This window comes from Papio anubis, chromosome 20, assembly GCF_008728515.1.
Source record: "Papio anubis isolate 15944 chromosome 20, Panubis1.0, whole genome shotgun sequence".
NCBI lineage: Eukaryota > Metazoa > Chordata > Mammalia > Primates > Cercopithecidae > Papio > Papio anubis.
The window spans coordinates 2,855,571-2,882,599 of NC_044995.1; the positions used below are offsets into that span (position 1 = coordinate 2,855,571).

Here is a 27,029-nt window from a genome sequence, read left to right on the forward strand (position 1 = left end):
GTACTGACAATCATTCGGATATTTTCTTGTTTTTGAGGCAGCCAGGCTGGAGTGCAGTGGCACGATCTTGGCTCACTACAATCTCCACCTCCTGGGTTCAAGCCATTCTCCTGCCTCAGCCACCCGAGCAGCTGGGTGGCATGCGCCACCATGCCTGGCTAATTTTTTTTGTGTTTTTTTTTTTTTTTTAGTCAAGACAGGGTTTCGCCATGTTGGCCAGGCTGGTCTCGGACTCCTGACCTCAAGCGATCCACCTGCCTCGGCCTCCCAAAGTGCTGAGATTACAGGCGTGAGCCACCGTGTTTGGCCCATTCAGATATTTTCTGAACATCTGCGACATAGGGCTGGGGACCCAGTGCTGACCATGACAGCATCCACCTGCCCTCCTGGGGCATACAGTCTAGCATGGGAACAGACTCGTTGAGAGTGACAACCCAGAGTGTGCAAGGCTGGGATGGGGAATCCAAAGGGATGGGGCTGACCCAGCCTGGGGTCATGGAGGGCTTCCTGGAGGAGGAGATATAGAAATGAAAAGAACAGCCCAATCTCAGCCACCATGGAACTCACAGTCTTATTGGGGAATATGAGCAGTTTAACAAATAAACCAGATAACTATCAGCCTGGGCAGCAGAGCGAGATCCCATCTCTACAACAATTTTTTTAAAAATTAGCCATGTAGGCTGGGTGTAGTGGCTCATGCCTATAATCCCAGCACTTTAGGAGGCCAAGACAAGTGGATTGCTTGAGCCCAGGAGTTTGAGACCAGCCTGGGCAACATGGCGAGACTGCATCTTTACAAAAAATATATAAAAAATTAGCTGGGCATGGTGGTGCATGCCTGTAGTCTCAGCTATTTGGGAAGCGGAGGCAGGAGGATCACTTAAGCCCAGCAGATTGAGGTTGCCTCTTCTGTCGTTTATAAGGACACTTGTGATCGGATTTAGGGGTCACTCTGATAATCCAGGATGATCTCATCTTGAGATCTATAATTATATCTGCAAAGAACCATTTTCCTTGTAAGGTCACATTTGCAAGTTGAGGGGATTAAGAAACAGACACAGGCTGGGCTCAGTGGCTCACACCTAGAATCCCAGCACTTTGGGAGGCCGAGGCGGGCGGATCACCTGAGGTCAGGAGTTCGAGACCAGCCTGACCAATATGGAAAAATACTGTCTCTACTAAAAATACAAAATTAGGCAGTCATGGTGGCGCATACCTGTAATCCCAGCTACTTGGGAGGCTGAGGCAGGAGAATCTCTTGAACCCAGAAGGCGGAGGTTGCCGTGAGCCGAGACCATGCCATTGCACTCCAGGCTGGGCAACAAGAATGAAACTCCATATCAAAAAAACAAAAAACAAAAAACAAAGGAAACAGACATGTTTTTTTTGGAGTGGGAGGCCCACTACAGGGGTGAGAGTGGAAACGGAAAAACCTCATTCCAATGAGCTTGTTGAGTCTGGTCCTCAGCCAGTGTGTGTGATGCAAAATACATTCCTTGGCCGGGCGCCAGTGGCTCATGCCTCTAATTCCAGCACTTTGGGAAACCAAGGTGGGTGGATCACCTGAGGTCAGGAGTTGGAGACCACCCTGACCAATATGGTGAAACTCCATCTCTATTAAAAATACAAAAATTAGGCCGGGCGCGGTGGCTCAAGCCTGTAATCCCAGCACTTTGGGAGGCCGAGACGGGCGGATCACGAGGTCAGGAGATCGAGACCATCCTGGCTAACACGGTGAAACCCCGTCTCTACTAAAAAATACAAAAAATTAGCCGGGCGAGGTGGCGGGTGCCTGTGGTCCCAGCTACTCGGGAGGCTGAGGCGGGAGAATGGCGTGAACCCAAGAGGCGGAGCTTGCAGTGAGCTGAGATCCGGCCACTGCACTCCAGCCTGGGCGACAGAGCGAGACTCCGTCTCAAAAAAAACAAACAAACAAACAAACAAAAAAACAAAAATTAGCCTGGCATGGTGGCATGTGCCTGTAGTCCCAGCTACTTGGGAGGCTGAGACAGGAAAATTGCTTGAACCCGGGAGGCGGAGGTTGCAGTGAGCTGGGATCATGCCACTGCACTCCAGCCTGGGCGACAGACTCCATCTTAAAAAATCAAAACCGGCCGGGTGTGGTGGCGCACACCTGTAATCCCAGCACTTTGGGAGGCTGAGGCGGGCACATCATGAGGTCAGGAGATCGAGACCATCCTGGCCAACATGGGGAAACCCCGTCTCTACTAAAAATATAAAAATTAGCTGCGCTTGGTGGCGTGTGTCTGTAATCCCAGATACTCAGGAGGCTGAGGCAGGAGAATCGCTTGAACCAGGGAGTCGGAGGTTGCAATGAGCTGAGATTGTGCCACTTTTCAAAAAAAAAGAAAAAATAAATAAATAAAAAGAAAACAAACAACAAGAACAAAAAGACACATTCCTTAACCGACCCCTGGGTGGCTCCAGCTATGGCTACCGTGGCCGAGACTGCCGGGCCAATCTTTATTTGCTGCCCACCGGGGAGATAGTGTACTTTGTGGCCTCCGTGGCTGTGCTATACAGCGTGGAGGAGCAGAGGCAGCGACACTACCTGGGACACAACGATGACATCAAATGGTGAGATGTGGGAGGGAGGGGACAGGAGGGAGCTGTGGTTGGAGGTGGAGCTCCAGCCCCTGCCTCTCTAGGCCTCTTTTCACATTGCCGCCCTGTGGGGTTTGGGGCGAGGCCAAGACTTTGCTCCCTCTCCAAAGCCACCAGCTGCCCTCAGGCTGAATTCAGTGGGAAAATGTGGATTGAATATCAATATTTCAATATTTCAGATGTTTTAGTTGGGTGTGGTGGTGAGCCCCTGTGGTCCCAGCTACTCGGGAGGCTGAAGCGAGAGGATCATTTGAACTCAGGAGGTCAAGGCTGCAGTGAGCTGTGATTGAGCCACTGCACTCCAGCCTGGGTGAAAGAGCAAGCTTTATCTCAGAAAAAATTCAGACAGTGAATTCACTCAATTCCTGGATCATTCCCTTCTTTTGAAAATCTGGGGCTGGGTCCAGTGGCTCACACCTCTAATCCTAGCACTTTGGGAGGCCGAGGCGGGTGGATCACGAGGTCAGGAGATCGGGACCATCTTGGCTAACACGGTGGAACCCCGTCTCTACTAAGATCACACAAAAAAATTAGCCAGGCATGGTGGCGGGCACCTGTAGTCCCAGCTACTTGGGAGACTGAGGCAGGACAATGGCGTGACCCCAGGAGGCAGAGCTTGCAGTGAGCCGAGATCACACCACTGCACTCTAGCCTGGGCGACAGAGCGAGACTCCGTCTCAAAAAAAAAAAAAAAAAAGGAAAAGAAAATCTGAGGCCGGGCGTGGTGGCTCAAGCCTGTAATCCCAGCACTTTGGGAGGCCGAGACGGGCGGATCATGAGGTCAGGAGATCGAGACCATCCTGGCTAACATGGTGAAACCCCGTCTCTACTAAAAAAATACAAAAAACTAGCCGGACGTGGTGATGGGCGCCTGTAGTCTCAGCTATTCGGGAGGCTGAGGCAGGAGAATGGCATAAACCCAGGAGGCGGAGCTTGCAGTGAGCAGAGATCTGGCCACTGCACTCCAGCCTGGGTGACAGAGCGAGACTCTGTCTCAAAAAAAAAAAGAAAAGAAAAGAAAAGAAAATCTGGGCAGCGAGGTGGCTCACACCTGTAAAACCAGCACTTTGGGAGGCCAAGGCGGAAGGATCGCTGAAGCCCAGGGGTTGGAGGCTGCAGTCAGCTATGATCCTGCCACTGCACTCTAGCCTGGGAGACAGAGCGAGACTCCATCTTTTTTTTTTTTTTTGAGAACTAGTCTCACTCCGTCTCCCAGGCTGGAGTCTAGTGGCACTATCTCCACTCACTGCAACCTCCGCCTTCTCGGTTCAAGCGATTCTCCTGCCTCAGCCTCCTGAGTAGCTGGAACTACAGGTGCCCGCCACCACGCCCCACTAATTTTTGTACTTTTAGTAGAGACAGGGTTTCCTCATGTTGGCCAGGCAGATCTTGAAGTCCTGACCTCAGGTGATCCGCCCGCCTTGGCCTCCCAAAGTGCTGGGAGACTCCGTCTCTTGAAAACAAAAACAAAAACAAAAAAACTGAATAGACATTCCAGACAATTCCTCGTGGTTGGAGCTGGGTGGTGTAATCCCCCTTAAATCAGTGTGCTCTCCTGCCCGCTATTTGAAGTACAGACCTGCGTCCTGCTGGCATTTGAGTTAGAGACCCCAGGCCTAAGTCTTGCTGCTGAGCCAGCGTACCCGGAGGGCATCCGCTTACGGCTATTAATGGACTAAATACACGTTTATTGACTAAACTGAACCAGCCAATTTGTGGAATGAATGTCCTGGGCCTCCTCTTTCCCACTGAGCCCTGGTCTGTCTGTCCCTTTCTGCAGCTTGGCCATCCACCCGGATATGGTCACCATCGCCACGGGACAAGTGGCGGGCACCACTAAGGAAGGGAAGGTAATGGAAGGGAGGGGAAAGCCGAAAAGAGTGCAGGACGCAGTTGTGGGGGACAAGCAGCTGGTCCCCTCAAGATAACAAACCTCTCTTCCCTGCAGCCGCTGCCACCCCACGTGCGCATCTGGGACTCAGTTTCCCTCTCCACCTTACACGTGCTGGGCTTGGGGGTGTTTGACAGAGCCGTGTGCTGTGTAGGCTTCTCCAAATCTGTAAGTCCTTCGCCCACTCTAACCCCTCCCCCTCGCCCCCAAAAGGAGGGCAAGTGCCCGCACCTTTTCACCCGTCCCTTGGGTTAAGAGCTAGGAATTCTGCTAGAGGCGTGGCCCGCCTCTGTGACGTCACAATGAGGGCGTGGCCTCATTCCAAGGGGCGGGTGAGTTACCGTGCCTGGCCAGCTCTCGCAGGCATTTTTAAACCCAGTACCTAGGGCCCAGCTGCTCCTTGCCCATTTGCAGGCGGGTTTTGGCATGTCCGGGCAGAGATAAGTACAGAAAGCGAGAGTAAGCCTTTAGGAATTTGGAGAGCAATGACAGCAGCACAACATCCAAGTGTGTGATTGTGGGCTTTTTGGTAAAAAAATCATATTTTGGCTGGGCATGGTGGCTTATGCCTGTAATCCCAGCACTTTGGGAGGCTGAGGTGGGAGGATCATTTGAAGTCAGGAGTTTGAGACCAGCCTAGCCAACATAGTGAAACCCGTCTCTACCAAAAAAATACAAAAATTAGCCTGATGTGGTGGCGGGCGCCTGTAATCCCAGCTACTTGGGAGGCTGAGGCAGGAGAATTGCTTGAACCCGGGAGGGGGAGGTTGCAGTGAGCCGAGATCACGCCACTGAACTCCAGCCTGGGCGACAGAGCGAGACTCCGTCTCAAAAAAAAAAAAAAAAAGGACAGATATGGTGGCTCACGCCTGTAATCCTAGCACTTTGGGAGGCCGAGGTGGGTGGATCGCAAGGTCAGGAGTTTGAGACCAGCCTGGCCAACATGGTGAAACCCCGTCTCTACTAAAAATACAAAACTTAGCTGGGCATAGTGGCAGGTGCCTATAATCCCAGCAACTCGGGAGGCTGAGGCAAGAGAGTCACTTGAACCCGGGAGGCGGAGATTGCAGTGAGCCGAGATCGCGCCATTGTACTCCAGCCTGGGCGACAGCGCGAGACTCCATCTTAAAAAAAAAAAAAAAAAAAAAATTCTAATTAGCTGGGTGTACTAGTGTGGGCCTGTACTCCCAGCTTCTTGGGAGGCTGAGGTGGGAGGATTGAATGAGCCCAGGAGATCGAGGCTGCAGTGAACTGTGATCACACCACTACACTGCAACCTGGGCAATATGGCAGGACCCTGACTTGAAAAAGTAAAAAATGAATAAAAATTGGTCAGATGCGGTTCATGCCTGTAATCCCAGCACTTTGGGAGGCCAAGATGGGTGGATCATTTGAGGTCAGGAGTTTGAGACCGCCCTGGTCAACATGGTGAAGCTCCATCTCTACTAAAAATATACAAAAATTAGCTATGTGTGATGGGCACCTGTAATCCCAGCTACTCAGGAAGCAGAGGCAGGAGAATCACTTGAACCTGGGAGGCAGAGGTTGCAGTGAGCTCAGATCCCACCACTGCACTCCAGCCTGGGGGACAGAGTGAGACTCTATCTAAAAATATATATGTATATATATAAATCACATTTTACATTTGTATCATATTTGATTAAAATATTGGTCTTCAATGGATTAGGGAGTAAAAAATAGCCAGTCTCCTGCACAGATAGCTTAAGAAGCACTGGATTGGAGCTTCATGGGTTTTCTGAGGCCTAAAGAAATGTTTAAGAGCTTGGGGTGGGGGTAAGCTATATTGTTACCAAAGGTGTGGGAAAAATAAAACCTTGCCAAATCAGAATTAACCTGTATTTAATGAAAGGCATAAAAACCCAACATTGGCCGGGCGAGGTGGCTCATGACTGCAATCCCAGCACTTTGGGAGGTGGAAGTGGGTGTATCACCAGAGGTTAAGAGTTCAAGACCAGCCTGACCAACATGGTGAAACCCTGTCTCCACTAAAAATACAAAAATTAGCAGGGCATGTGGTGGCATATGCCAGCTACTTGAGAGGCTGAGACAGGAGAATCGCTTGAACCAGGGAGGCGGAGCTTGCAGTGAACCAAGATGGTGCAACTGTACTCCAGCCTGGGCAATAGAGTGAGACTCAGTCTCAAAAAAATTAATTAATTAATTAAATTAAATTAAAATTAAAAACCCAAAATAATACCAACTTGGTTAATTGCTGAATTTCACCTACATCAGTCATTCTATATATATGTAAATGCAAATGAAATGATGTCACCAAGAATTCCTGGCTAGGGGTGCTGGCTTCAGAGAAACAATAGCTGAAGGCAAATGAGATGAGTTTCTTAGGGATGAGTCATTTCAAGGCATAGTATGAAAACCATTTCAGATGTCTTCACAGCTTCTAATGGAGGGTGTATTTTAATGTGTTTCCTGCAAAATGGCAGGGCCTTTGAAGGTCTTTTTTTTTTTTTTTTTTTTGAGACCGAGTCTCTCACTGTCGCCCAGGCTGGAGTGCAATGGCATGATCTTGGCTCACTGCATCCTCTGCTTCCCAGCTCAAGTGATTCTCCTGCCTCAGCCTCCCAAGTAGCTGGGATTACGGGCACCTGCCACCATGCCTGGCTAATTTTTTGTATTTTTAGTAGAGACGGGGTTTTACTATGTTGGCTAGGCTGGTCTTGATCTCCTGACCTCGTGATCCGCCCACCTCGGCCTCCCAAAGTGCTGGGATTACAGGCGTGAGCCACCACACTCAGCTTTTTTTTTTTTTTTTAATATTTAAATTTGTTTTGTTTAAGAGACAGGGTCTCCCTATATTGCCCAGACTGGCCTCAAACTCCTGGGCTCAAGCGATCCTCCCACCTAGACCTCCCAAAGTGCTATGATTACAGGCATGAGCCACTGTGCCCAGCCTGAAGGTTTTAAAACAGGCCTGTGTGGTGAATGCCTTGATGGGCATGGGGGAGGATGGGTCCTGACTCCCCTTGCCTCTGTCCCCCTCCTCTCTCCTCCTCTTTAGAATGGGGGCAACCTGCTGTGCGCAGTGGACGAATCCAATGATCACATGCTCTCGGTGTGGGACTGGGCCAAGGAGACCAAGGTGGTGGATGTTAAGGTGAGGTGACTTTTCTCATCCTCTCCCCCTGGGTGCCACTGTGGGACTTGCCCAAGCTCAGTGGTTAGGAATCTGCAATGAGATAGACCCGTGTTTAAGCCCTGGCTTTACTCCTTGCTGGCTGTTTGACTTTGAGCAAGCTGCTTGTCATCTCAGAGCCTCGGTGGCCTCATCTATAATATGGGGATAATAGGCTGGGCAAGGTGACTCGCACCTGTAATCCTAGCACTTTGGGAGGCCGACATGAGAGGATTGCTTCAGCTCAGAAGTTTGAGATCAGCCTGGGCAACATAAGGAGACCTATCTCTACTTAAAAAAAAAAAAAAGGCCAGGTGCGGTGGCTCATGCCTGTAATCCCAGCACTTTGGGAGCCAAGGCATGCGGATCACCTGAGGTCGGGAGTTCGAGACCAGCCTGACCAACATGGAGAAACCCTGTCTCTACTAAAAATACAAAATTAGCTGGGCGTGGTGGCGCATGCCTGTAATCCGAGCTACTTGGGAGGCTGAGGCAGGAGAATCTCTTGAACTCAGAGGTGGAGGTCGCAGTGAGCCAAGATCGCACCGTTGCACTCCAGCCTGGGCAACAAGAGCTAAACTCCGTCTCAAAAACAAAAAACAAAAAAACAAAAAAAACTCCTGGCACTTAAAAAAAAATTAGCTGGATGTGGCGTGCACCTGTAATCCCAGCTACTTGGGAGGCTAAGGTGGAAGGATCGCTTGAACCTGGTAGGTTGAGGCTGCAGTGAGCCATGATTGCACCATTACACTCCAGCCTGGGCAACAGCGTGAGATCCTGTCTCAAAAAAAATAAATAAATAGATAAAATAAAATGGGGATAATGGTAGCATATTCCTCGTAGGGCCTTGGTGAGTAGCATCTTCCTCATAGGGCCTTGGTCAGGATGTGGGGATATGTGGTGTGGTGTACCAGGCCCAACAGAAGGGTGGGTTTGAGGTGGCTGCTGACTCTGCAGTCCTGTGGTGTCTCGATTTGCCTCTCTGGAAGGTGACCTATTTTATGGATGAGGCATGGTTAGGGGAAGACATACTTGCCTCAGGTTGCATACCTATCCTGGCTGGGGGCAGGAAACTTGGGTTTTGTTCTATTTATTTACTCAAAAAAAAAAAAAAAAAATCCAGGCGCGGTGGCTCACGCCTGTAATCACAACACTTTGGGAGGCTGAGGCAGGTGGATCACGAGGTCAAGAGTTCGAGACCAGCCTGGCCAACATGGTGAAATCCCATCTCTACTAAGAATACAAAAATTAGTTGGGTGTGGTGGCACGTGCCTATAATCCCAGCTACTCGGGAGGCTGAGGCAGGAGAATTGCTTGAACTCAGGAGGCGGAGGTTGCACTGAGCCAAGATCATGCCACTGCACTCCAGTCTGGGTGAGAGAGCAAGACTCCTTCTCGAAAAAAAAAAAGGAAAAGTTCAGGTGTGCAGCATACAACCCGAACAGCTGTACAGGGCAGTCCTGTGAGGGGTGGGTATAGTAGCCTTGGGGACTTTGAGATCTTCATTCAGAATCTCCCCCACCCCCAAAGTGCTCCAACGAGGCTGTATTGGTGGCCACCTTCCACCCCACGGACCCCACTGTGCTTATCACCTGCGGGAAATCTCACATCTACTTCTGGACCTTGGAGGGGGGCAGCTTGAGCAAGCGGCAAGGCCTCTTTGAGGTGAGTGCCAGGGATTTGGGGGACAGGCTGGCCCTGAGAGAGGTAGTCAGGGACAGGCAGGGAGGTAGCAAGATCCCCCACAGGGTGGCAGGGGTTTGGGATTACAGGGACGCTGAGATGTTGCCTGCTGGGGCCTCAGTTTCTTTCTCCATACCATGGTGATGATCCGCCTTAACTCTGGATTTAAGAGGGTGGCCGGGCGCCATGAGGTGGAAGGATCGCCTGAGTTTACGGCTGCAGTGAGCCGTGATCACTCCAGCCTGGATGATAGAACAAGACCCTGTCTCAGAAAAAAAAAAAAAAAAAAAAAGGTCGTGAGGATTCAAAGGGATGAAGAGTATAGCAGCTCCTAGCAGATAGTAAATGCTCAATAAATGGGTACTGTGGCGAGGTGGCTCTCGCCTGTAATCCCAGCATTTTGGGAGGCTGAGGTGGGAGGATCCCTTGAATCCAGGAGTTCGAGACCAGCCTGGGAAACATGGTGAGACCTCATATCTACAAAAAATACAAAAATTAACCGGCATGGTGGTGCGCACCTGTAATCCCAGCTACCTGGGAGGCTGAGGTGGGAGGATCGCTTGAGCCAGGGAGGTTGACACTGCAGTGAGCCATGACGGTGCCACTGTGCTCCAGCCTGGGTGACAAAGTGAGACCCTGTCTCCAAAAAAAAAACAAACAAACAAACAAAAAAAAAAAACTGGGGTGCTGCGGTTGTCAGTATGAGGGATAATCAGAGAACTCGGAGGCTGCCTGGCTGAGAGAGCCACAAGCTGAGGCAGACAAACTGAGTGGGAAGCAGAGGGTGGGAAGACACAGGGCTTCCTCCCATAGGGCTCATTGCCTTTGGTGAGAGATGGGGCTTCCACCCCAAAAAGGGAAGCCCAGAGAACACTGGGCATGGGGATGAAACAGAGACACTGAGAAGGTGGAGTGAGGCAGGGAAGGGGACGTAGAGAGACAGACTGAAGATGAGGAGGGAGGAGGAGAGATAGGACGAATGAGGTGCCAACAGGAGTGGAGAAGTCAGGGGGACCAGGCCGGGCGCGGTGACTCACGCCTGTAATCCCAGCACTTTGGGAGGTGGAGGCAGGTGGATCATGAAGTCAGGAGTTTGAGACCAGCCTGGTCAACGTGGTGAAACCCCATCTCTACTAAAAAAAGTACAAAAATTAGCCGGGTGTGGTGGCGTGCGCCTGTAATCCCAGCTACTTGGGAGGCTGCGGCAGGAGAATCGCTTGAACCCAGGAGGCGGAGGTTGCAGTGAGCCGAGATTGTGCCACTGCACTCCAGCCTGGTGACAGAGTGAGACTCCATCTCAAAAACAAAAACAAAAACTAAACAAAATTAGCCAGCCGTGATGGTGCAGGCCTGTAATCCCAGCTACTTGGGAGGCTGAAGCAGGAGAATCGTTTGAACCCAGGAGGTGGAGGTTGCTGTGAGCCGATATGTACCACTGCACTCCAGCCTGGATGACAGGTGAGACTATGTCTCAAAAGAAAGAGTCAGGGGGACCAGAGAGAGGGCAGGAAGTGGGCCCAGGGGTAGGAAAGCGAGACAGTTGTGGTCAGAACCTCTAGGCCACCGGAGCACTGCAGGCGGGATGGAGGCAGGTGGGAGAAGTGATGTTCCACGAAGAGCCTTACACCCAAATGCATACAGGGGATTCCCTGGCCACGGTCCTGGGTGACAGATGACCTCTGGGAGGCTACCTGCTTCAGTGACGCTCTGAAACCTTCCTTTCCTCCCCCACCTTAGAAACATGAGAAACCGAAGTATGTGCTGTGTGTGACCTTTTTGGAAGGTGGCGACGTGGTCACGGGGGACTCTGGGGGGAACCTCTATGTTTGGGGCAAAGGTCAGTGTCACCCTATTTGTTTGGTCCCCAATCCAGTCTTCCCAAACACTCCTGGCTCTGCCTCCTTTCGTAGAATGCTGCTTGTGTGGAATGAGTGTAAACGGATGTCCGATTCCAACACCCCGTCAAGGCTCAGCTCAAATATCCTCATCTCCAGGAAATCTTTATTGACTCCCCTCCGCCTTGACCTCTGGAAATCCCCTGTTAGGGATCAAGTCCAGATTATCAATGAATGGGTTAGTTCAGTTGTGGTTAGATGATGAATGGATGGATGGGCGGATGGAAGGAAGGACGGATGAGCAGATGAATGGACATGCTTTGTCCCAGAGTGTGGATCAATGAATGAGTGAACGAAGGAATGAATGAAGGTGTGATCCTAGGAAATGGATGGAAGAATAAGTAAATGAATGTGTCATCCTCCTTAAAGGAAGAGTGACTAGGTAAAGGAACAAATGAGTGGGTTGTTACCACTAATGGCTAGCTATGTTAGTGAATAGGTTTTGTTTTAGGCAGTGGATCTATACAGCAATGAATGAATGAGTGAATGAGTGAGTGAATGAATGGATGGTTGTTTCAGCCAATGGATTAATGTGTTATGAAGAACAGATTGTTCTAAGAAGTTAATCAATGATTGGATGAATAAATGACTTGATTGTCTTAGCCAATGGTTGAGTGAAGAAATGCTTGTTCCAACCAATGGATGACTTTATTAATAAACTAATGGGTTGAGGCTGGGAGAGTGGCTCATGCCTGTAATGCTAGTACTTTGGGAGGCCGAGGCAGGAAGATTGCTTGAGCCCAGGAGTTCTAGACCAGCCTAGGCAACATAGTGAGACCCCATATCTACAAAAAATTAAAAAATAATAATAACATGCTGGGCACAGTGGCTCATGCCTGTAATCCCAGCATTTTGGGAGGCCAAGGCAGGTGGATCATCTGAGGTCAGGAGTTCGAGACCAGCCTGGCCAACATGGTGAAACCCTGTTGGCCAGGCACGGTGGCTCAGGCCTGTAATCTCAGCACTTTGGGAGGCCAAGATGGGCGGATCGCGAGGTCAGGAGATCGAGACCATCCTGGCTAACACGGTGAAACCCCTCTCTACTAAAAAATACAAAAAAGTAGCCGGGTGAGGTGGCGGGCGCCTGTAGTCCCAGCTACTCGGGAGGCTGAGGCAGGAGAATGGCATAAACCCGGGAGGCGGAGCTTGCAGTGAGCTGAGATCCGGCCACTGCACCCCAGCCTGGGCGACAGAGCAAGACTCCGTCTCAAAAAAAAAAAAAAAAAAAGAAAGAAACCCTGTCTCTACTGAAAATACAAAAGAATTACCCAGGTGTGGTGGCGTGTGCCTATAATCCCAGCTAGTTGGGAGGCTGAGGCGTGAGAATTGCTTGGACCTGGGAAGTGGAGGTTGTAGTGAGCTGAGATTGCACCACTGCACTCCAGCCTGGGTTACAGAGCAAGACTCTGTTTAAAAAAAAAAAAAAAATTAGCTGGACATGGTGGTGGGTGCCTGTAATCCTAGCTACACGGGGGGTCGGGGGGGGGGGTTGAAGTAGGAGAATCGCTTGAACCCTGGAGGCAGAGGCTGCAGTGAGCTGAGACAGTGCCACTGCACTCCAGCCTGGGCAACAGGGCAAGACTCCGTCTCAAAAAATAAAAAAGAGAGCCCAGCTCACCTGGAGGAAGTGAAACCACATTTGAGTCTTGAAGGATGGGAATTAAAGAGAATTATTGTTTCTTCCTCTCCTCTCTCAGTCTCCTTCCTGACCTCACAGCCTTCAGCCTCGCCACCTCCGATTAGGTTTGTTCCCAGAAGCAAATGTAAATCTGACCCAATCCCTCTCCTTCCATTGCTCCCAGGTTCCCTTATGACAAGTCCATGCTCCTCACTGAGGCCTCCAGGACTCTGCCCGATCTGGCCCTGCCATCTCCTGCCTTGACATACATGCCCTTATATGTTACACTTAATCACACCAAATCTCTATTAGTTCCCTCAGTTATCCATGTTCTCGCCTACTCTCTGCTTTTTGCAACAAAAACTTGTTCCTTCCACTTGGAACATTTTCCCGTCCTCTCTTGTCCCAGCTGACTCCTACCCTACCTCCAGATCCTTGCTTAGCTATCTCCTCCTCCAGGAAGCCCTCCCTGACTCACCTGGCTGGGTGGAGCCCTCTATGGGATCTCAGTCTCCCTCCTCTATGGGATCTCAGTCTCCTGGGTGTGCACCTGAGTCTTCTGGGCCTGAACACCTGGGGTTGGCGCTGACTTACAGTGAGCCTTGCAAGGGTAGGGTGTGTGGTTGCCTTGGTCACCACTGTGTCCCCATATGAACCTGGGCCCAAAGCAAATACTGGTTAACGAATTATTGATTGAATGGGTTAATGGATGAAAGAATGAATAGGCAGATTGCCAGATGGGTAGATAGAGGGGTGAATGGGTAGATAGATGGGAAAATAGAAAATGGATGGATGTTTGTTTTTTGTGTTTTTTTGTTTGTTTGTTTTTGTTGTGTGTGTTTGCTTGTTTTTGAGATGGAGTCTTACTCTGTTGTGCAGGCTGGAGTGCAGTGGCGCGATCTCGGCTCACTGTAATCTCCGCCTCCTGGATTCAAGCGATTCTCCTGCCTTGGCCTCCCGAGTAGCTGGGACTACAGGCGCGCGCCACCACACCCAACTAATTTTTGTATTTTTAGTAGAGACAGGATTTCACGGTGTTGCTCAGGCTGGTCTTGAACTCCTGACCTCAAGTGATCCACCCGCCTCGGCCTCCCAAAGTTCTGGGCTTACAGGCGTGAGACACCGCGCCTTGCCTAAAATGGGTAGATAGAAGGACACATTAACTGGTGAGTGGTAGTTGACTGAAAGAGAGGATGGGCTGGTTGAGGTGGCTAGCGCCTATAATCCTAGCGCTTTGAGGGGCTGAGGCAGGAGGACTGGTTGAGCCCAGGAGTTTGAGACCAGCCAGGGCAACATAGTGAGACCTCATCTTTACTTTTAAAAGTTTTTAGGCCAGGCACGGTGGCTCACACCTGTAATCCTAGCACTTTGGGAAGCCGAAGCAGGCAGATCACATGAGGTCAGAAGTTCAAGACCAGCCCGGCCAACATAGCAAAACCCCATCTCTACTAAAAATACAAAAATTCGCCTGGCATGGTGGCAAGCACCTGTAATCCCAGCTAGTCAGGAGGCTGAGGTGGGAGAATCGCTTGAACCCAGGAGGCGGAGGTTGCAGTGAGCAGAGATGGCACCATTGCACTCCAGCCTAGGGGACAGAGTGAGACTCCGTCTCAAACAAAAACAAAATTTTTTTAATAAAGAATTTTTTTTTTTTTTTAAGACAGGGTCTCACTCTAGCGCCCAGGCTGGAGTGCAGTGGTGCCATCACAGCTCACTGCAACCTCTGCCTCCCAGTCTCAAGTGATCCTCCTGCCTCCCAAGTACCTGGGACTACAGGTGCCCACCACCAGGCCCAGGTAATTTTTGTATTTGTTATAGAGATGAGGTTTCGCTATGTGGTCCAGGCTGGTCTCGAACCCTTGAGCTCAAGCGATCCACCCGCCTCAGCCTGCCCTCTCTCTCTTTTTTTTTTTTTTCTTTTTGAGACGGAGTCTCGCTCTGTGCCCAGGCTGGAGTACAGTGGCATCATCTCGGCTCACTGCAAGCTCCGCCTCCCGGGTTCATGCCATTCTCCTGCCTCAGCCTCCCAAGTAGCTGGGACTACAGGCACCTGCCACCACACTCAGCTAATTTTTTGTATTTTTAGTGGAGACGGGGTTTCACCATGTTAGCCAGGATGGTCTCAATCTCTGACCTCGTGATCTGCCTGCCTCTCTGCCTCCCAAAGTGCTCTGTTGACATCAGTCACAGCTCAGCCAGCCTGCCCTCTCTTTTTAAAAAATTGTCTTGGCCGGGCGCGGTGTCTCAAGCCTGTAATCCCAGCACTTTGGGAGGCGAGGCGAGGTGGATCGAGGTCAGGAGATCGAGACTATCTGGCTAACATGGTGAAACCCGTCTCTACTAAAAATACTTGGCAGGCGTGGTGGCTGAGGCGCCTGTAGTCTCAGCTGCTTGGGAGGCTGGCGGGAGAATGGCGTGAACCGGGGCCCGGGCGCAGTGAGCGAGATCCATGCTGCATTCCAGCCTGGGAGCACAAGCTGAGACTCCGTCTCAAAAAAAAAAAAAAAAAAAAATTGTCTTTATTAGGTTGGGTGCCATGATTCGTGCCTGTAATCTTGGCACTTTGGGAGGCCAAAGCGGGCAGATCACTTGAGTCGAAGAGTTTGAGACCAGCCTGGCCAACAGAGTGAAACTCTGTCTCTACTAAAAATATAAAAATTAGCTGGGTGTGGTGGCACATGCCTGTAATCCCAGCTACTCCAGAGGCTGAGACATGAGAATCACTTAAACCCAGGAGGCAGAGGTTGCAGTGAGCCAAGATTGTGCCACTGCACTCCAGCCTGGTCAACAGAGCAAGACTTTGTCTCAAAAAACAAAACAAAAAACAAGAGAGGGCAAATGATTGGATAAGAGGTAGGTTGATGGATAGATGGCAGGGTGGCTGACTGGATGGATCAGTAGAGAGATGGGTGGATGAATGGGTAGGGTGATGGATGGATAGTCTGGTGGATGAATGGGTGATGAATGGATGAGTGGATAGTGTTCATCTAACAGACCAGTAGATAAGTGAGTGGATGGATGGATGGGTGGGTGTATGGGCCAAAGGGTGGATGGATGGATGGGTAGATGTTAGTTCAGATGGTTTAATGAATGGATGATATGGTATTGTATTTGAGTGGGTATGTGGCAGGTGCTTGGGTGGTTGGGTGGGTGGTAGAGCAGAGAGAAAGGTGGAAAGGTGAGGCCGGGCATGGTGGCTCATGCCTGTAATCCCAGCACTTAGGGAGGCCGAGGAGGGTGGATCATTTGAGGTCAGGAGTTTGAGACCAGCCTGGCCAACATGGTGAAACCCGTCTCTACTAGAAACTCAAAAAATTAGCCAGGTGTGGTCGTGGGCACCTGTAATCCCAGCTACTTGGGAGGCTGAGGCAGGAGAGTCACTTGAACCTGGGAGGCAGAGGTTGAAGTGGTCCGAGGTAGCACCACTGCACTCCAGCCTGGGCGACAGAGAGACTCTGTCCCAAAAAAAAAAAAAAAAAAAAAGGAAAAGAAAAGAAAAAGAAAGGTGGAAAGGTGAGTGAGAACGTATGGACATAGGCTTGAGAGTTCAAGATGCTTTCAGGGGTCAGCACAGGGGTTGCTTCTCCCTGTTGACCCTGCCCCTGGCCACCCTGCAGGTGGGAACCGTATCACACAGGCGGTGCTGGGCGCCCATGACGGTGGCGTGTTTGGGCTCTGCGCCCTGCGGGACGGGACGCTGGTGTCCGGAGGGGGCCGTGATCGGCGGGTGGTCCTCTGGGGTTCTGACTACAGCAAGCTGCAGGAAGTGGAGGTGAGGAGGGGCAGTGGGCTCAGATGGGGGTGGAGAGACCCCCCTATCTCACCAGGGCTGCCAACACCAGACCCTCCTCCCCACAGCATGTCACCCCACGCCCACCCCTGTGTGCATCCTACTCATCTTCCCTCTTATCTGCCCACCCAGGTCCCCGAGGACTTTGGCCCTGTACGCACTGTGGCAGAGGGCCACAGAGACACACTGTACGTGGGGACCACCCGCAATTCCATCCTGCAGGGCTCCGTGCACACGGGCTTCTCGCTGCTGGTCCAGGTGCGCCTCCCTCCACTTCACCCCTCCCTTCTTCCCAACTCTTCCGCTTGTCTTCCCTGCATTATCCACTCCCCCTCTCCACTCCTAGTTCTCCTCACCTCCCTGCTGTGTCCCTTCTCTGACCTGGCCCTGACCCAGGACCCCTTCCCAGGATCCAGCAACCAAGAGTTTAACTCCGAGCACAGCAGAGGGGCCCCAGGCCCCTGCTCCAACTGTGCTGCCTCCTGCCACTCTGATTGGGGGTGGCATCCTTTAGGTTGGTGAGTGTCCCTACAGGTTGTCCCATGGCTGCAGACACCCTGGCCACACACCTCTCGGTCTCCAGCTCCACAGACTGGGGAAGGCTCTGCTGGAGTCTGCTTGCATTTCTTCTCGAAGCTCAAATGCCTGCTCCTCCCTTCCTGGCCTCCTCCCTCCCTCCCTTGTCCCTGACCCAGTTAAATAACTCACCTACCGGGAAGCACTCTATTTATACTTTTTTTTTTTTTTTTTAAATTTTTGAGACAGAGTCTTACTCTGTCACTCAGGCTGGAGCGCAGTGGTACAATCTTGGCACATTGCAACCTCTGCCTCCAAGGTTCAAGCGCTTCTCCTGCCTTAGCCTCCCAAGTAGCTGGAATGACAGGCATGTACCACCACACCCAGCTAATTTTTGTATTAGAAACAGGTTTTCGCCATGTTGGTCAGGCTGGTCTCAGACTCCTGACCTCAGGTGATCCACCCACCTCAGCCTCCCAAAGAGCTGGGATGACAGGCATGAACCACTGCGCCCAGCCCATACTATTATATTGGCTATAATAATTATTAATTGTAATATTAATATTACTTTGGAACACCGAGACAGGCAGATCACTTGACATCAGAAGTCGAGACCAGCCTGGGCAACATGGTGAAACACCATCTGTACTAAAAATACAAAACATTAGCTGGGCATGGTGGCGTGTGCCTGTAATCCCAGTTACTCAAGAGGCTGAGGCAGAAGAATTGCTTGAACCTGGGAGGTGGAGGTTGCAATGAGCTGAGATCCTACCAGTGCACTCCAGTCTGGGTAACAGAGTGAGATCCCGTCTCAAAAAAAAACTTGTTATAAATAATAATAGTTAGACATTTCCATTTTGTGACCACATTCTCTGAATTATCCTTATGTTTAGCATTTTATTTATTTATTATATCACGCAGCCTGGAATGTAGTGGTGCCATTTTGGCTCACTGCAACCTCCATCTCCGGCGCTCAAGGGATCCTCCTGCCTCAGCTTCCCAAGTAGCTGGGACTACAGGTGTGCACCATCACACCTGACAAATTTTTGTATTTTATGTAGAGATGGGGTTTTGCCATGTTGCCCAGGCTGGTCTCGAACTCCTGAGCTCAAACAATCTTCCTGCCTCAGCCTCCCAGAGTGCTGGGATTACCGGCCTGAGCCACCGCACCCGGCCAGCATTTTCCATCCACGATTTGAGTGAGCACAAGAATGCTATGAGGCACCCACACCAACTGGCTCCATTTTACAGACGATCAAGCTGAGGTTCCAAGGAGATGTCACCTGCCTAGGTGACTGCCCTCGGTCAGTAATAGAAGGCCGAGGGTCAGAGCCATCAGGTGTAGTGCCCTCCATGAGGTCCCTCAGACTTCTGGGCTCTGTCTGGCTGCAGGCAGACTCCACGAGGGCCTTCCCAGATCCTTGGAGCTGGAGACCTGGGAGGCGTGTGGCCAGAGTGCAGCCTGTTTGACCCCTGAGATCAAGCTCTGAGCCACCATGCCCTCCTGCCTCCCATTGTACAAAGAAGAAAGCAGAGGTCCCTGGAGAAGGGGCAGGGTTTGCCTTGAGTCACACACTAGAACTTGGGTTCAGATGCCCAATCGAGGCCCCCTTCAGACACACCGGGAAAGGTCTTCCCTGGGTCCCGCTGGGGCAGGGTGAGTTATCCAGCACTTGTCTGGCATTAGGGTTGGGTGGGAAAAGGCCAGGGCTGCTGTCTCCATCCTGCTGTCCTCCTTTTCCACCAGGGCCATGTGGAAGAGCTGTGGGGCCTGGCCACACACCCCAGTCAGGCCCAGTTTGTGACCTGCGGGCAGGATAAGCTGGTGCATCTGTGGAGCTCAGAGTCCCACCAGCCCCTGTGGAGCAGGATCATCGAGGTGAGGGGCCCGGGGACTGGAAACGCACCGTTCTAACAGAACTACCTTTCTCCATGTGTCAGAGCTCAGCACATTAGACTGAAACCAAACAAGGTCTTTTTTTTTTTTTTCCCTCTTGAGGTGGAGTCTCATTCTGTCACCCAGGTGGAGGCAATGGCATGATTTCGCTCACTGCAACCTCCTCGGCCTCCCGGTTCAAGCTTATTCTTCTGCCTCAGCCTCCACTGAGTAGCTGGGATTTCAGGCACACACCACCACGCCCCAGCTAATTTTTGTATTTTGTATTTTTTTTTGAGACGGAGTCTCAGCTTCTGTCGCCCAGGCTGGAGTGTAGTGGCCAGATCTCGCTCACTGTAAGCTCCGGGCCTCGGCTTACTTATTCTCCTGCCTCAGCCTCCCGAGTAGCTGGGACCACAGGCGCCCGCCACCTCGCCCGGCTAGTTTTTTGTATTTTTTAGTAGAGACGGGGTTTCACCGTGTTCGCCAGGATGGTCTCGATCTCCTGACCTCGTGATCCACCCGTCTCGGCCTCCCAAAGTGCTGGGATTACAGGCTTGAGCCACCGCGCCCGGCCTAATTTTTGTATTTTTAGTAGAGACAGGGTTTCACCATGTTGGTGAGGCTGGTCTCGAACTGACCTCATGATCCGCCCACCTTGGCCTCCCAAAGTGCTGGGATTACAGACATGAGCCACCAAGCCTGGCCCAAACAAGGTCTTTTTAAGCAGGGTGGGGGTTTTGTCCAGGGAACTGGGTGCTTAGAAGCTCTCTCAGAAGGGGTGGAGGAGTAGGTTCCTGACTGGAAGGGAGCCCAGGACGACACAGAACCATCCTGTCGGGAGCTGCCATGAGGAGCGGGGAGTCAGGAGCCGCTGAGTTCAAGGAAGGTGTGACTGCTGCAACAGTCAAGTGTAGAGCTACACTGTCCCATAGGGTAACCACTGGCCACACATGGCTATTCACAATTAATTAAAATGTAAAGAGAATAAAAATTTCAGCTGGGTGTGGTGGCTCACACCTGTAATCCCAGCACTTTAGGAGGCCAAGGCAGGTAGATTGTGTGAATCCAGGAGTTTGAGACCAACCTGGGCAACATGGCAAAACCCCATCTCTACAAAAAACAAAACAAAACAAAAATCAGCTGGGCGCAGTGGTGGGTGCCTGTAATGTCAGCTACTTGGGAAACTGAGGCAGGAGAATTGCTTGAACTTGGGAGGCAGAGGTTGTAGTGAGCTGAGACCGTGCCACTGCACTCCAGCCTGGGTGACAGAGCGAAACTCCATCTCAAAAAAATAAATAAAAATTAAAAGAATTAAAAATAAAAGTAAAAAGAGTCTTAAAATTCTGGATGCCCTTTGTCCCAGCATTCCCACATCTAGGAAATTATCTAAAGAAGTTGTCTTGGATGAATAAAGCTGTGGGAATTTAGAAGAGGAGTAAGGAAGGATCCCGGGACAGCGGTGACAGGAGGAATGTCTTCTGTTCAGGCTAACATGTTACAGGAATAGAAAGAGGAATGGCTGCCATGGTGTCTGGGGTGGTGGTGTCCCAAAGGGCAGCAGAGGGAGGGGAGAGCCCTCATCCCAAGATTAGACTTGGCCCTGAGGCAGGAGAATGGCCAGATGGACATGGGGCCCCAGCTCTGAGCCCTGCCTCTTCTCTCTCCCTTCTCAGGACCCTGCCCGCTCAGCCGGCTTCCACCCCAGTGGCTCTGTCCTGGCTGTGGGTACAGTGACTGGCAGGTAAAGCTGAGGAGGGCATTTCGGGAGGGCTTCTCTGCTCCCTGGGTAACTGGCCCTTCTTCCCTCTCTCCTACTTGCCCAAATCCCACTATTTAGCAAGCCCCGATCCCTCAATATTCCTCTGGCTCACTGTAGCCTCCGCCTCCCAGGTTCAAGCGATTCTCCTGCCTCAGCTTCCCGAGTAGCTGGGATTACAGGTGGCCACCACTATGCCTGGCTAATTTTTTTGATTTTTAATAGGGATGGGGTTTTACCATGTTGGCCAGGCTGGTCTTGAACTCCTGACCTCAAGTGATCCGCCTGCCTCAGCCTCCCAAAGTGCTGGGATTACAGGCATGAGCCACCGCACCTGGCCTTGTTTTGTTTGGGATAGAGTCTTGCTCTGTTGCCCAGGCTGGAGTCCTGTGGCATGATCCCAGCTCACTCCAACCTCTGCCTCCCAGGTTCAAGCAATTCTCGTGCCTCAGCCCCCCGAGTAGCTGGGATTACAGGCACATGCGCCACCACGCCCGGCTAATTTTTGTATTTTTAGTAGAGGCGGGGTTTCGCTATGTTGGCCAGGCTGATTTTGAACTCTTGACCTCAAGTGATCCACCCACCTCGGCCTCCCAAAGTGCTGGGATTATAGGCCTGAGCCACCGTGCCCAGCCCAGATCTTTTCTGGGGTCCTTCTGATCCCTCCCTCAGACCCCACAAATTGCCGCCCCTCTCTGTCAGATCATCTCACCCCTCCTCCCCCCCACCACGCCCTCTCCTTCAAGATGGCTGCTGCTGGACACGGAGACCCATGACCTGGTGGCTATCCACACAGACGGCAATGAACAGATCTCAGTAGTCAAATTCTCCCCAGGTAAGCGGCAGGCCTGGGACACCCAAGCGGCAGGGCCAGGGGACAGAGGCTCAGAGTTCTTGGCAGGGGGAGGGGTGGAGCCTTCGAAGGGAGGCCTATGAGGGACGCAGTGGGGATGGAGCTGGGGACTGTTGAGGGGGCTGAGTCTGGGCAAGGAGGGGGCGGAGCCTGGGTGCCTCCTCATAGCCCCCCTCCCCCTCCCCCAGACGGGGCGTACCTGGCCGTGGGCTCCCACGACAACTTGGTGTACGTGTACACGGTGGACCAGGGCGGCCGCAAGGTCAGCCGCCTGGGCAAGTGCTCGGTGAGTGGGCAGTGGCCCCCAGCCCGCGCCGCCACCCCGCCCAGGGGGTGCAGAATTAACCAATTTTCTACTTCAAGGGAGCGCAGCTTTCAACACTCAACTGACTGTGCCCTGATCAGAGCAAGGAGTCTTGGCCCCGCCCACACATTCACCACCTCGTGTGTTCTAAGCCCGCCCCTTTGTGTAGCCCCGCCCCCACGTGCTAAGCTCACCATCTGTGTAGCCCCGCCCCTCACGTTCCGAGACCGCCCCTCTGTGTAGCCCCGCCCCTCACATTCAAAGCCAGCTCCTCCGTGTCTAGCTCTGCCCACCTGTTCTAAACTCCCATTGTGTTCTAAGTGCTTTTTGTCTAGCCCTGCCCATCACAGTCTGGCCCCGCCCACAGTAGTCTGGCCCTGCCCCCACACTCCAAAGGCCTGTGTATCCTTCCTTTAGTCCCATTGTGTTCTTGCCCTACCTCTGTATTTGACCTTCCACTTTCCTGATTTAATCCTGTCCCCCTCTCTTTGGTTCCGCCCTCTGCAGCTCTAACACCATCCCTTCCCTCCCCCGCAGGGCCATTCCAGTTTTATCACCCACCTGGATTGGGCCCAGGACAGCAGCTGCTTTGTCACCAACTCCGGGGACTATGAGATTCTGTACTGTGAGTTCTCCGGGACCCAGAGACATTTCTTCCTCCGTCTCATTTGCAGACTTCCCTGAGTTCTGGGACAGGAGGCAGGGGCTTCAGGTCTCGCTCCCTTAGCATTCAAGGCTGGTTCTGATTTGGAATTCAGGGACTGCTGGCTTATTTTCCCCCTGGTGTACCCCACTTTTAGTCAGTTCCTCCCCTTTCTGGTTGGATGAGTAGGATGCAGGGATGCAGGTTTCTTTTTTACATTTTTAAATTTTTAATTTTTATTTATTATTATTATTGTTATATATTTTTTGAGACGGAGTCTTGCTCTGTCCCCCAGGCTGGAATGCAGTGGTGCGATCTTGGCTCACTGCAAGCTCCGCCTCCCGGGTTCAAGTGATTCTCCTGCTTCAGCCTCCCGAGTAGCTGAGATTATAGGCGCCTGCCACCACACCCGTCTAATTTTTTAATATTTTTAGTAGAGACGGGGTTTCACCGTGTTAGCCAGGATGGTCTCAATCTCCTGACCTCGTGATCCGCCCGCTCGGCCTCCAAAGTGCTGGAATTACAGGTGTGAGCCACCGCGCCCAGCTGTTTAATTTTTATTTTTTGAGATGGAGTCTCACTGTGTTACCCAGGCTGGAGGGCAGTGGCACGATTTTGGCTCACTGCAACCTCCACCTCCTGGGTTCAAGCCATTCTCCTGCCTCAGCATCCCAGGTAGCTGGGATTACAGGAGCACACCACCATGCCCAGCTAATATTTCTGTTTGTATTTTTTTTTGAAATGGAGTTTCCCTCTTGTCTCCCAGGCTGGAATGCAATGGTGTGATCTTGGCTCACTGCAGCCTCCACCTCCCAGGTTCAAGTGATTCTCCTGCCTCAGCCTCCTGAGTAGCTGGGATTACAGGTGTCTGCCACCACGCCCAGCTATTTTTTTTTTTTTTTTTGTATTTTTAGTAGAGATGGGGTTTCGCCATGTTGGCCAGGATGATCTTAAACCCTGACCTCAGGTGATCCGCCTGCCTCGGCTTCCCAGAGTGCTGGGATTACAGGCATGAGCCACCACGCCCGGCCTAATTTTTGTATTTTTAGTAGAGATGGGGTTTCCGCATCTTGGCCAGGCTGGTCTCGAACTCCTGACCTCAGGTGATCCAACCTGACGCGGTGGCTCATGCCGCCTCCTGGGATTACAGACATGAGCCACCACGCCCTGCCAGATGCAGGTTTCAAAGCAGATGCTCCCGCTTATGCAGCTGGCTGTGAAGACCCAGCATGCAGCCTTCTCAGCCAGTCCTGACAGGTGGAATGAGCCCTGGGACCTTAGCCTCCTCTGTCTTGGACCTCAGCTCCCATTGTCTAAGAAAGGGACGGGTTTACTGCGTAGTTCTTCCAACTCTGAATGTCTCCTCCCATTTTCTGCCCCAGGGGACCCGGCTACCTGTAAGCAGATCACCAGTGCAGATGCTGTGAGGAACATGGAATGGGCCACAGCTACTTGTGTCCTGGGGTTTGGGGTGTTTGGTGAGTTCTGGAATGAGAGAGGTCTCAACGAGGACAGGAGTTCTGAGAGACATCCCTGCTGGTGGTTTCCAGAGTCTTACTGTTTACCTCCAGTGTAGGAAGCTCACTCCTTTACTGCATGTGGGCTGTGTTTGTGTAAGAGGAAAGGGTAGGGTGAGATGACTGATTAGAGCTGTAATAAAATGAAACCAAATGGGCGTGGTGACTGGCCAGGAGAGACCACACTGCCGGTGCCCTAGCCACCCATTCATTCAGGCACGAAATCAGCGAACACGTATTCCCTGAGCAGTTCTGTGCCCGCTATGGGCTTGGCAGTGACCATGACTGAGGGCCCTGCTCTCCTGGGGCTCTCAGTCCAGTTGGGGAGGCAGACTTGTCCCCAGACAGTGATGACCCAGAGTGAGCAGGGCTGGGACAGGGAAACCCAGGGTGGGGCATCTGGCCTAGTCTTGGAGGGAATCAGGGAGGGCTTCCTGGAGGAAGAGACATCTGAGCTAGGACCTGGAGGATAAGGAGTCACTTTCCAGGGCAGTGAAGAAGGAAAGCAGTCTCTAGGCAAAGGGAATAGCACATACAAAAGCCCAGGCGTGACACAGAGCTTGGCATTCGGAGAAATGCAGGGAGGCAGGGTGGCCAAATCATTACAGAGTTTAACGGGAGCACTGATGAGGGATGAGGCTGGAGCAGTGCATGGGGCCCGCTGAGGCTTAGAACCATAGACCTTCTTCTAAGATCACCAGGGAGCCATGGAAGGGTTTTGAGCAGAGCAGGGGCAGGCTCGGATTCACATTTTAAGAAGGTCATTCTGGGTCGTATCCTTGGATACATACAGGCTAGGTCGGAACAAATTAGGGTGGCTGGTGTGGCAATCTGCTTCTCTTGGCAGTCCCTGGCTCCAGCTGACATCTTACAACTTACCTCCATCTTGCCCACAGGGATCTGGTCCGAGGGGGCGGATGGCACTGATATCAATGCTGTGGCCCGCTCCCATGATGGGAAGTTGCTGGCTTCAGCTGATGACTTTGGCAAAGTTCACCTGTTTAGTTACCCGTGCTGTCAGCCTCGAGTGAGTCCCTTGGGGAGATGGGGGTGGACAGGGGTAGCAAGCAGGGGTGGGGACAAGATTCGGGCAGCTCTGGTCCAACCCCACCCCTTCTGTAAGCCTCAGTTTCCCCATCTGTACAAGGAAGACAGTGGTCTTGATCCCAAGGGCCTTTCTTAATCCAAAGGTGGATGAATTTCAGAGTGTGCCATGCTGAAGACATGGTTCTCTTTTTTTTTTTTTTTTTTTTGAGACGGAGTCTCGCGCCGTTGCCCAGGCTGGAGTGCAGTGGTGTGATCTCAGCTCCCTGCAAGCTCCGCCTCCCGTGTTCACGCCATTCTCCTGCCTCAGCCTCCTGAGTAGCTGGGACTACAGGCGCCCGCCGCCATGCCTGGCTAATTTTTTGTATTTTTAGTAGAGACAGGGTTTCACCATGGTCTCGATCTCCTGACTTCGTGATCCACCCGCCTTGGCCTCCCAAAGTGCTGGGATTACAGGCGTGAGCCACGGTGCCCAGCCGAAGACGTGGTTCTCTAAAATTCTGAGCAACTGCAATTCTGAGCTCTTTGGTTCTTTTATCCTTGTTAACTCAGTAAATATTTATTGAGCACCTACTATGTACCTGGGCACAGGATATACAACCAGATCTTACAAGTTTTTAAGGGAGGCCAAGGTCAGGTGCAGTGGCTCACACCTGTAATCGCAACACTTTGCAAGACTGAGGCAGGAGGATCGCTTGAGGCCAGGAGTTCAAGACCAGCCTGGGCAACAAAGTGAGACCCCATCTCTACAAAACACACAAAATTAGCTGGGCATGGTGGTGCACGCCTGTAGTCCCAGCTACAAGAAAGTCTGAGGTGGGAGGATTGCTAGCCCAGGAGGTTGAGGCTGCAGTGAGCCATGATTGCACCACTGTACTCTAGCCTGGGCGACAGAGCAAGACTTTGTCTCAAAACAAAGACGAAAACAAACAAACAAAAAAGCTGGACGTTAATTTTACCATTCTCTGGTTCTAACAGAAGAGGGGTTGTTTCAGCATTTTCCTAGGAAATTTTCATGCATAAAAGCAGAAAGACTAGTACAGTGACCCCTCCTGTACCTGTTACCCATGTTCAACTATTACCAGATTTGGTATATTTATTTCATTTGTTTCTTCCTTCTCCTTTCTCTTCTTTTTTTATTTTTGAGACAGGGTCTCACTCTGTTGCCTAGGCTGGAGTGCAGTGGCATGGCACAATCTCGGCTCACTGCACCTTGACCTCCTGGACTCAAGCGGTCCTCCCACCTCAGCCTTCTGAGTAGTTAGGATTACAGGCGTGCATGACCACACCTGGCCAACTTTTGTATTTTTGATAGAGATAATGTCCCTGTTGCCCAGGCTGGTCTTGATCTCTGGACTTGAGCAATCCTCCCCACCTTAGTTTCCCAAAGTGCTGGGATTACAGGCATGAGCCACAGCACCTGTCCTGGTCTATAGTTTTAAGAAACTGCATATGTAGCCGGGTGTGGTGGCTCATGCCTATAATCCCAGCATTTTGGGATGCCAAGGTGATGGACCACCTGAGGTCAGGATTTTGAGACCAGCCTGACCAACATGGCGAAACCCCGTCTCTACTAAATATACAATAATTAGCTGGGCGTGGTGGCAGGTGCCTGTAATCCCAGCTACTCAGGAGGCTGAGGCAGGAGAATCGTTTGAACCTGGGAAGCGGAGGTTGCGGTGAGCCAGGATCATGCCACTGCACTCCACTGAGCGATACCGCACTGAGTGACAGAGTGAGACTTTGTCTCAAAAAAAGAAAAAAAAAAAATACAAAAATTAGTCAAGCCTGGTGGTGCACGCTTGTAATCCCAGCTACTGGGGAGGGTGAGGCAGGAGAATTGCCTGGACCCGGGAGGCAGAGG

At 51.7% G+C, this 27,029-nt stretch overlaps 1 protein-coding gene across 9 annotated transcripts in view; it reads left to right on the forward strand.

Annotated features, from left to right (window-relative positions):
- Nucleotides 1–27,029, forward strand: part of EML2 (EMAP like 2) — a 38,449-nt gene that overhangs the window by 8,988 nt on the left and 2,432 nt on the right. For 6 of the 9 annotated variants that reach the window (XM_003915725.3, XM_009194749.2, XM_021931205.2 and 3 more), the window contains 15 exons: nucleotides 2,449–2,598; nucleotides 4,406–4,475; nucleotides 4,574–4,684; nucleotides 7,554–7,649; nucleotides 9,198–9,332; nucleotides 11,088–11,187; nucleotides 16,481–16,635; nucleotides 16,786–16,911; nucleotides 18,917–19,048; nucleotides 20,722–20,789; nucleotides 21,551–21,639; nucleotides 21,846–21,943; nucleotides 22,499–22,586; nucleotides 23,987–24,082; nucleotides 25,018–25,148. In XM_003915725.3, the coding sequence (XP_003915774.1) occupies nucleotides 2,449–2,598; nucleotides 4,406–4,475; nucleotides 4,574–4,684; nucleotides 7,554–7,649; nucleotides 9,198–9,332; nucleotides 11,088–11,187; nucleotides 16,481–16,635; nucleotides 16,786–16,911; nucleotides 18,917–19,048; nucleotides 20,722–20,789; nucleotides 21,551–21,639; nucleotides 21,846–21,943; nucleotides 22,499–22,586; nucleotides 23,987–24,082; nucleotides 25,018–25,148 (1,645 nt within the window). The remainder of the gene's footprint in view (nucleotides 1–2,448; nucleotides 2,599–4,405; nucleotides 4,476–4,573; nucleotides 4,685–7,553; nucleotides 7,650–9,197; nucleotides 9,333–11,087; nucleotides 11,188–16,480; nucleotides 16,636–16,785; nucleotides 16,912–18,916; nucleotides 19,049–20,721; nucleotides 20,790–21,550; nucleotides 21,640–21,845; nucleotides 21,944–22,498; nucleotides 22,587–23,986; nucleotides 24,083–25,017; nucleotides 25,149–27,029) is intronic. The other 3 variants (XR_002519002.2, XR_002519001.2, XM_031659148.1) reach the window with 2 other exon arrangements.